The sequence below is a fragment of the Henckelia pumila genome, unplaced genomic scaffold (assembly GCF_033568475.1).
Source record: "Henckelia pumila isolate YLH828 unplaced genomic scaffold, ASM3356847v2 CTG_461:::fragment_3, whole genome shotgun sequence".
NCBI classification, from domain to species: domain Eukaryota; kingdom Viridiplantae; phylum Streptophyta; class Magnoliopsida; order Lamiales; family Gesneriaceae; genus Henckelia; species Henckelia pumila.
Genome location: NW_027331831.1, coordinates 14,499,081 through 14,509,979, shown reverse-complemented (window position 1 = coordinate 14,509,979; position 10,899 = coordinate 14,499,081). Strand labels below are relative to the sequence as shown.

General features: G+C 39.7%; 1 protein-coding gene across 1 annotated transcript; it reads right to left on the bottom strand.

Annotated features, from left to right (window-relative positions):
* Nucleotides 1-1,096: 1,096 nt before the first annotated feature.
* Nucleotides 1,097-2,125, bottom strand: LOC140872044 (uncharacterized). The gene is made up of 3 exons (XM_073274780.1): nt 1,951-2,125; nt 1,592-1,629; nt 1,097-1,447 (listed from the first exon to the last, which is right to left on the bottom strand). The coding sequence occupies exons 1-3, from the start codon at nt 2,123-2,125 to the stop codon at nt 1,097-1,099; spliced, it is 564 nt and encodes a 187-aa protein (XP_073130881.1).
* Nucleotides 2,126-10,899: the final 8,774 nt, after the last annotated feature.

Genomic DNA, 10,899 nt, shown 5'->3' with positions numbered 1-10,899 from the left:
AGATAAGAAATGACAGAATATTGAATAAGAACTCACATCAATGGAATAGATAGGGAAATCTTTGTCTCATGTCTTCTCCAGTCTCCCATGTCGCTTCTTCAACTCCATGTCGACTCCATTGAATCTTCACCAATGGAGTGGTTTTGGTTCGGAGTTGTTTTTCCTTTCGATCGAGAATATGAATCGGCTTCTCAAAGTAGCTAAGAGTTTCATCCAATTCTGCTTCATCCACTTGGATAATATGAGATAAATCAGGCTGATATTTCCTCAGCATCGAAACATGGAATACATCATAAATACCAGATAAAGCTGGAGGCAATGCAAGTCGATAAGCTAGATCGTCTATCTTCTCCGAAATCTCATACGGTCAAATAAAACGTGGATACAACTTCCCTCGCTTGCCAAATCGAACAGTACCTCTGAAAGGTGAAATCTTCAAGAATACTCTGTCTCCCTGCTCAAAACTCAAAGGTCGACGCCTCACATTTGCATACTTTGTCTGTCTGTCTTGATATGTCTTCATTCGCTTCTTAATGAGTTTCACTTTATCAGTCATCTCTCTAATCATATCAGGACCAATCTCAGGTACCTCTGTAACATCATCCCAATACAACGGTGATCTACAGTTCTTACCATGCAAAGCTTCGAATGGAGCCATCTCAATACTATTCTGATAACTGTTGTTGTACGAGAACTCCACAAGTGGTAACGAATCTTGCCAGTTTGTACTCAGATCAAGTACCACAGCTCTCAGCATATCCTCAAGAGTTTGAATCGTTCGTTCTGACTGTCCGTCAGTTTGAGGATGATAAGTAGTACTCAAATGTAAACGAGTACCTAGAGCTTGCTATAGGCTATGCCAAAAGTGCGATGTAAATCGAGGGTCGCGATCAGATACAATCGACTTAGGCACTCTGTGCAATTTTATCACTTCTTTGACATATAAATATGTCATCTGGTCATGTCGATATGTCATTCGGTATGGAATAAAACAAGATGATTTCGTCAACCTATCAATGATCACCCAAATTGCATCACAACCTCGGGATGATCATGGAAACTTCGTCACAAAGTCTATAAAAATGTGATCTCATTTCTATTCAGGAATTGGCAAACTCTGTAACAGACCATCAGGCTTCTTTCTCTCTGCCTTCACTTGTTGACAATTCAAACATCTAGACACGTATTCAGTGACATCTGATTTCATATGTTTCCACCAGTAATGATTCTTCAAATCATTATACATTTTCCTGCCACCTTGATGAATACTGTATTTACTACAATGCGCTTCTTTCAATATCAGCTGTTTCAGATCAGAAACATTTTGAACAACAAGTCGGTTGTTCACATATAAAATATCATCAGCACTGACCTTATATTCAGATTGATGTCCAGACTTAACCATTTCAACTGATTTCTGAATACCCTGATCTTCCTTCTGTGCATCCTTGATTTGAATCAATAATTCAGGCTCAGCTCAAATCGCACAAACTTGAATAGGCCTCATATCTGTCTCAAATGTTAATCCAGAGGTGCAACAATTTTCAATCAAATGAGATACACCTACAGTAGATAAGGACAAAGCACATACCTTCCTACTTAGGGCATCTGCAGCAGCATTTGATTTTCCTGAATAATATTTGATTTCGCAATCAAAGTCTTTCAACAAATCTAACCATCTTCGTTGTCTCATGTTCAATTCAGATTGCGTAAACAGATATTTCAAACTCTTATGATTAGAATAAATTTTGAACTTCTCACAGTACAAATAATGACGCCATATCTTCAATGCAAAGACGATGGCTGCCAATTCAAGATCATGAATTGGATATCTTGTCTCATGTGGCTTCAACTGTCTCGAAGCATAAGCAACAACATGATCTCGCTGCATCAGCACACATCCTAGTCCCTTGTGAGAAGCATCACAATAAAGAGTGAAATAACCAGTACCTGAATGAATAATCAAGACTAGTGCACTTGTCAGCCTCTTCTTCAATTCAATAAAACTGTCTTCACAAGCTTCAGTCCAGATACATGGGGCATTTTTCTGCGTGAGTTGAGTAATAGGTTTGGCAATACTCGAGAAATATTTGATAAAGCGACGATAATAACCTGCTAAACCCATAAAACTTTGTATCTCTGGTACAGACGTCGGTCTAGGCCAACTGATCACTGCTTCAACCTTACTCGGATAAACCAAAATACCGTCTCCGGATATAATATGACCGAGAAATACCACCTTTTGCAACCCAAACTCACATTTTGATAGCTTTGCATACAGTATTTTGGCTCTCAACTTCTTTAAAACTGTTCTCAAATGGTCAGCATGATCACATAGGTTCTTGGAATAAATCAGAATATCATCAATAAATATGATAACGAAATCATTAAGATATTTCTGAAACACTCGATTCATAAGACCCATAAATACCGCTGGAGCATTCGTCAAACCAAACGGGATTACAATAAACTCAAAGTGACCATACCTCGTTTGAAAAGCAGTTTTCGTTACATCTTCATCTCTTACTCTCAATTGATGGTAGCCGGACTTCAAATCAATCTTCGAATATACCGACGAACCATGTAAGTGATTAAAAAAATCATCAATTCGAGGTAAAGGATAACGATTCTTTACCGTTGCCTTTTTCAGTTGTCGGTAGTCAATGCACAATCTCATTGTTCCGTCCTTATTTCGTACAAAAAGTACCGGTGCGTCCCAAGGAGAGACACTCGGTCTAATGTACCCTTTGGCTAACAAATCTTCTAACTGTTCCTTCAACTTTTTCAGTTCAACGGTGCCATTCGTTAAGGTGCTTTCGAAATAGGTTGCGTACCTGTCATCAGTTCAATGCTGAAGTCTATCTCTCGGAATGGTGGCAATCCTGGAATCTCATCAGGAAAGACATCAGCTGTAGTGACCCTTAACGAGATCACCTACTAATAAAAAACTTAGGCATGCAATTAACTTAATCAAACAGTAAACCAGAAATAAGCTGTGGAAACAATAAACATTAATACAATCCAAAGGAAAGGAATCTGCAATACCAAAATAGTTGTACAACCAAATCGAACGATGTATCAACCCAATACAAAAAGATAAAAGCCCTAGGCGAAGCTCCAGCTGGCAATCCACTGCCTAGCCCCTCTTGGATCCACCCGCCTCATCCAATCGCAAACCTGCCCCATGAAATAGGGTGTTCAAAAACACAGAGTACGAGACGTGAGCATAAAACGCTCAGCACAAGAGTATGAGTATACATGAATTCATGCAAGTGTACCGCCTACTGACTAGAGGTCAAGAATCAGATAACAAAGATATACCGGGCCCTGGTATGTAGCACATTGTGCCGTCGCTTCAGGAGGTGGCTCACATACCGAAATACCAGTGGATACGCCGGACCCAATTCGATGGAAGTCCATCTACTAACAGGATAGGGTAAAACCCTACTAATAGACATCTCAAAAGAGATAGCTCAAGATGCAAATGTATGCAGCATAAAATCATGTCATATAAATCATGCAGTCACATAATACATACATACTCAGTCAGGATATCTCGAACAGTACTTTCGTACTTCAAATACTAGGCAAGCTCTACCAGCTCTAAGTCTGCGCCTATAATCCGCACTACACTGCGAAATGATACTAATATCATTAAAGTGCTCTAAAAGCCTTAACTAAGCTATTGCATACTCCTAAATATTTTTAGGAAGCAAAAGCTATACCTTCGTCCGTCGTCAGCTCTTTGCTGTCAATTGCCTCAAAACTAGGCCACAGCTCCGCTACAACGCCTGGACCGCTAATCCACATACGGATTCCCAACGGGAGGCCTAGAAAGCCCTAGATCTAAGCTGGAAGACCAAGGAATCGAGAGAAGAGAGGTGAATGGTGTTGAAGAACGCGGCTTTCAGATCAAACAAGATTGATACCCGGTGCAGCGGAAGTTTAAAATATTTATTATATGGAACGATTCCATATTGGGTATCAAATCTTTACGATTAAATTGTGTGTGTAAAAATTAAATAACAATTATAAAATTTTTACCTCTAATCTCGAATCGAGATTTTGGACACCAACAGATTTCTCTGCTCTTGTTGTATCTCCCTGGAACCGATGGACGAACTGTTCTTCAATCAGGTCCAGGAATAGAGATTTAATCCCTCTGATAGATTGCACTAGAAAATCTATCAGAAGTTTTCTACGAAGAGATTAACGAATTTGATCCGTTAAACCAGACTGTAATTCAAAATCACAGGCTGGATTTTTCTCGAGTAGACAGGGGGGGGGGGGGCCACACCTTAGAAAAAACTTAGGGTTTTCGAAAATTGTGACCTGTTGTGTTTAATTTCTGTACTGCAATAACTTATTTATAATGTAGGCCACTAACAGCTTAGGGCCCATTAGTCATAAGTTCAGGCCCGACAAGCAAAGCCCGCATGTTTAGAAATTAATATAAAATTCATCGTGACTCCGATTGATAAACCGATTTCACCAATGTGCACAGAAACCATTTCTGCACCTTTTAAAGTCAAGATAAATTTTTCTGAATCCGAATTCAGAGATTTCCAAAAATGGCCATCCCTATGTCATTTTAGGAAATCTTACTCCTCTACTCTTAAATAAGAAGTCCAACTTCTTCGTTCATTAAATTTAACTCTTTAAATTTAACTATCTCAACGGGGATTAAAAAACCATTACACTGTGTGACCCTCAATGGTTCAGGGATACAGCTAGCCATGGGCTCACAACTCCTTGTGACTCGGAATAACAATTTCCGACTTGCCCATCGAATCATGGTATGAGCGCCTAGCAACATCGCCCCATGATTCCCTAGGTATCACTGATAGTGCCTACAAGAACCAGTAGATTTTGGTTAGCGTACAGTACGGTCCCTTCATCCAAATATCCCGATCGAATCAACAACCATTGGTATATCGAGAGTCGCTCGAGATTCGATAACTATGCAATGCATCTTGAAGATCAAATAGTGACATCGCATGTGCTACTAAGAAACCATTTCTTAAATCACATCATGTACTCTGGCCAGAGATTCGTCACACTAATATCTCCTCAGATCGCATAGGATATCCACACTCGCAAGTATGTGGTGAATCCTTGACAACAAAGCATCGACTCCTATATGTGTTGTAACTGTTCCCAATCCCGACACCTGATGACCCCAATAGAGTCGGTAAACGAGTCAAAGCACAGTACTAGCATATAGAGTCTCAATGATGTCTCAAGTAGTAAGGACTAATGGTGTACAACCAAAACCGCGGACTATATCCACTCGATAAGTGATAACCACTTGGAAAGTCCGGATAGGGTAGTTCGATCATTCATCATATGAATATCCATTTGCATGCTTCGAACATCTCTATGTTCCTTACCAATGAAACGTGGTACTCTGCATCGCAAATGCTAGTCTCAAGCTCGAGCGATCCTTATCCTTATTATCGGACGGCTCAATCGACTAGGAACAGTTTAGAATATACAGTGACTATAAGATGTGTTTCATGATAGACATCCCCATGTTCTACCACATCTTACATACACTATAGTATATTCAAGGTCTTTATCAAAACAACAATAGTATATCACAATATAACAATATGAAGAAAGATAAAGTCATTGCCATTAATAAAAGTGTAAATTATATTAAACAAAAGATTGTTTATACAAAGAGTCATCAAAGCCCTTAGCCACAAGTTGGCTCACCGGGCACCCACTCTTTCAATCTCCCACTTGCCCTATAGCCAACTAGTCATACTACGTAGACCCATTGCTTCGCGATGTTTGTCAAATAATGGTCCTGGCAAGGGCTTAGTAAGTGGATCAGCGATATTGTCTGCAGAGGCCACTCTTTCGACAGTGATGTCTCCTCTTTCCACAATCTCCCGGATGATGTGGTATTTCCTCAGTACGTGTTTTGATCTTTGATGAGACCTTGGTTCCTTTGCCTGAGCAACGGCACCCGTGTTGTCACAGTACACCGGGACTGGACCAACAACTTCAGGAATGACGCCCAACTCTTGGACGAAATTCCTCATCCAAACGGCCTCTTTAGCAGCAGCTGATGCTGCAATGTATTCAGCCTCAGTGGTGGAATCCGCTGTGGTGTCCTGCTTGGAACTCTTCCAAGAGACAGCACCGCCATTGAGCATGAACACAAATCCAGAGGTTGACTTCGAGTCATCCACGTCACTTTGGAAGCTAGAGTCGGTATAGCCTTCCAATTTTAGTTCTCTTCCTCCATATACCATGAACATATTCTTAGTCCTTCGTAAGTACTTAAGAATGTCCTTCACGGCTTTCCAATGCATTTGACCAGGATTAGCTTGATATCTGCTCGTGACACTCAGAGCAAATGCTACATCCGGTCTGGTAGATATCATCCCATACATGATACTACCTATGGCTGATGCATATGGTACATGTGTCATTTTCTCTATCTCTTCATCAGTCTTGGGATACATAGACTTGGATAGAGAAACTCCATGACACATGGGTAGATGTCCTCTCTTGGACCCATCCATTGAAAACCGTTTCAATATGGTGTCGATGTAGGTTGATTGAGTGAGTCCTATCATTCTCTTAGATCTATCTCTATAGATCTGTATCCCAAGAATATAAGATGCCTCACCCAAATCCTTCATCGAGAATCTACCTGATAACCATATCTTTGTTGACTGCAACATCCCTACATCATTTCCAATGAGTAGGATGTCATCAACATAAAGTACTAAGAATGTCACAGCATCCTTAACTACTTTCTTGTACACGCATGGTTCCTCCGGATTCTTGATGAAACCAAAATCTTTTATTGTTTCATCAAATTTTTGGTTCCAACTTCTTGATGCTTGTTTTAGACCATAAATTGATCTCTGAAGCTTGCATACCTTATGCTCGCTTCCCATGGATGTGAACCCCTCAGGCTGCTTCATATAGATTTCTTCCTTAATGTCTCCATTAAGAAAAGCAGTCTTCACATCCATTTGCCATATCTCATAGTCATACCATGCAGCTATGGCAATAAGGATTCTTATGGACTTGAACATTGCAACTGGTGAAAAAGTTTCATCATAGTCAACTCCTTGTCTTTGAATATAACCTTTTGCCACCAATCGCGCCTTGTAGGTCAATACCTTACCATCAGGCCCAAGCTTTCTCTTGTAGATCCATTTACACCCTATTGGAACAATTCCATCGGGAGGATCTACTAAAGACCAAACTTGGTTTGTATGCATCGAATCTATTTCCGACTGCATAGCTTCAAGCCATAAATTTGAATCCACATCAGAAATTGCTTCCTTGAAGTTTCTTGGATCACATCCAACATCGGGTTCATCTTGATCCCCTTCAAGAAGAAGACCATATCGAATAGGAGGTCTAGAAGTCCTCTCGGATCTTCTAGGTGCAGGCGTGTCCAGCAATGGTTCCTTAGGTGTAGGATCGTTATTTTGTATTTCGGGTTCTTCTTGAATTTCTTCGAGTTCCATCATCTTGCCTTTCTTATCCAATAAGAACTCCTTCTCCAAGAAGGTGGCATTCCTTGAAACAAACACCTTTGTTTCAGCAGGATAATAGAAATAATATCCGATTGAATTCTTCGGATACCCTACAAAATAACATAAGCTGGATCTACTATCCAACTTATCTCCCACTGTCCGCTTCACGTAAGCAGGACATCCCCAAATCCTCAAGCATGAATACATGAATACTTAGGAGCTTTGCCATTCCATAACTCGTATGGTGTTTTGTCCACTGCTTTAGTGTGGACGTTGTTCAACAACAATACCGCCGTTTCAAGCGCATAGCCCCAAAACGAAGGTGGAAGCTCAGTGAAGCTCATCATGGATCGAACCATGTCCAACAAAGTTCGATTACGACGCTCCGATACACCATTCAGCTGTGGTGTCATAGGAGGAGTCCACTGAGAGAGAATCCCATTCTCTTTCAGATAGTCCAAAAACTCGGTACTCAAGTATTCTCCACCTCGATCCGATCGAAGTGCTTTAATACTTTTACCTAGCTTGTTTTCTACTTCAGCCTTGAATTCTTTGAAATTTTCAAATGCTTCAGACTTATATTTCATTAAATATAAATACCCATACCTTGAATAATCATCAGTAAAGGTAATGAAGTAGGTGTGGCCATATTGAGTCCCAACTCTAAATGGACCACAAACATCTGTATGGATCAAATCCAACAGATTTTGACTACGCTCAGGTTTCCCCTTAAAAGGAGATTTAGTCATTTTTCCTTTTAGGCAGGATTCACAAGTAGGTAGAGAGTTAATATCAGACATATCAAACATGCCCTCTCCCACTAGCTTGTTCATCCTCCTTGAGGAAATATGACCTAGCCTAGCGTGCCAAAGGTTTGCCGGGTTTTGGCTATCGATTTTCCTTTTGTTTGTTGTTGCCGGTTTATCAACATAATTTATTGGAACGTCTTTTAGTTTTAAGTTGTATAGATCGTTTTCAAGTTGTCCATTTCCAATTAAACATTCATTCTTGTAAATATTGCAAATCTCATTCACAAAATTGCAAGAATAACCATCTCTATCAAGCATAGAAACAGAAATAATGTTTTTAATTAAATCCGGAACAAATAAAACATCTCTTAAAAGTAACTTAAAACCATTCTGCAAAATTAAATAAACATCTCCCACGGCTTTTGCTTCAACTCTGGAACCATTTCCGAGCCTCAGCTGGGTCTCACCCATTCTAAGCCTGCGACTTCTTGTCATCACCTGCAAATCATTGCAAATGTGAGATCCACATCCGGTATCCAATACCCAAGAAGTAGTATTAAGTGAAACATTTATTTCAATATAGAACATACCCTTCGCAGTTCGCAACTGCTCTAGATATTCCTTGCAGTTACGCTTCCAATGACCGGGCTTCTTGCAGTAATGGCAAACATCCTTGGATTTTTCCATGTTTGAAGCCTTTGTCTTGTACTTCTTCTCGGGTTCGATTTTTTTGGGTGGGGCAGAACGTTTCTTACCCTTTGTACTTGGCCCCTTCTTTGCAGAAGAAGAGGAGCCCACCAAGAAAGCCGGTTTATCCTTCTTTAATGTGGATTCATATGTCACAAGCATATTGACCATCTCTTCAAGGGAGGCCTCTATCTTGTTCATATTGAAATTTACCACAAATCCGTCAAACGAAGAAGGAAGAGACAGAAGTAGTAAGTCCACGTTGAGTTCATGCTCCAACACCAAATCAAGGGTTACCAACTTCTGTATGAGCCAAATCACTCGTACCCCATGATCACGGACCGAAGTCCCTTCACGCATGCGACACGTCATTAGCTCCTTTACAGTAGCGAACCTTTCAGCCCTCGATTGAGCCCCAAAAAGTTCCTTGAGTTGAACGTGAATGTCAGCAGCATTCACGGTGTCCTCAAATCGCCTCTGGAGTTCATCAGACATCGAGGCTTGCATATAGCATTTGGTCTTGATATCATGGTTCCACCATGTATCAAGCTTGGCTAACTCCTCCAGACTTACGTCAGCTGGTGCTTCCTTCGGAGGAGATTTCTCTAACACGTAAAGCATCTTCTCCGAAGTCAAGACAATCTTCAACTTACGGAACCATTCCGTATAGTTTGCGCCAGTCAACTTATTTTGTTCGAGGATCGAGAAAAGTGGATTACGCGAATTCATTGTATGAAATACTGAAAAGAAACAGACAAATATCAGTGATTTGTTTAAGAAATTTACTAAGACATAAAATAGGCGAAATTTATTTTATGAATCTCACTCCCACTATTTTAACGATTTCACTACCCTCTAGTGAAAACGGGAAACTGTTTTCCTTAGTGAGAACATGGAGTCCAATTGACAAACTTATAGTCCCGAATAATATCAGCCAACCATAATTTTCAAAAGGTAGAACCCAATTGCTTCCAAAGCAACCTCCACGTTTTTACCTCATATCCAATAAGGGCCCAATAATATGACGCCGATTATTGTGACATGTCCAGATGACCCATCAATATTAAGTTGTGATGGACGATCGCCATGTGGATCCCCCAATAATATGAGCCGATCCCATGGGAGTTCCACCCAACTTACAACATGTGTCGATCCAATGTACAGCTTTCCGACGAACGGGCCCCCCCAATAATATGAGCCGGACCGTATCCGCGGGTAGCATCTCATACATTGATCGTTGATGGAAGGTAGGAACATTTAAACAAATTTAAATTTCCTTTATTTATCTTGATATGAATTTTAAATCATATTTAAAATGAGGGATTTTTAATTATAAAAATTTGTCTCATCATTTTTAAAATTTTGTATGCTTGTCGGATTCACACAATTTTGTCTAAAACATGCATACAACTATAATATCACATATTATATAGGATGATCGATTCCATTTCTAATCGACCCGTGGTTGCCAATCACGAGTCTTAGTCCAATCCTAGGTAATATGCAGTATGCAATGCAATCCTATTACATTTGCTTCCAATTTACATTTCTTCTGTCTTTATTGTCTGCTGGGCCCACCTCCATCTTCAAATCTTGATCTCCCACTAAATCTAATGTATTTACAATAAATAACAATGACAAGTAGGGGATACATTTTTAAGGGGTGGGAACGGGCCATAAACCAAGCCCACTTTTATTACATATGACATTCATATTGGGCCATAAACCAGGCCCATTAATAAAACCAACAACAATAAAACAAATGTAAATTCCTAACATACACCTACAAAATTGGTCATGGCAATCGATCATCCTTATCCAATAACATTTAATTCAAAATTAATTTATTGGATAACATGCAATGGCAATTTAAATTTAAAAGGATAAAATCATATCTCATACATAAAATCTTATTTTATGTATAAAATCATATTTTATCTTTTTATCAAATAAAA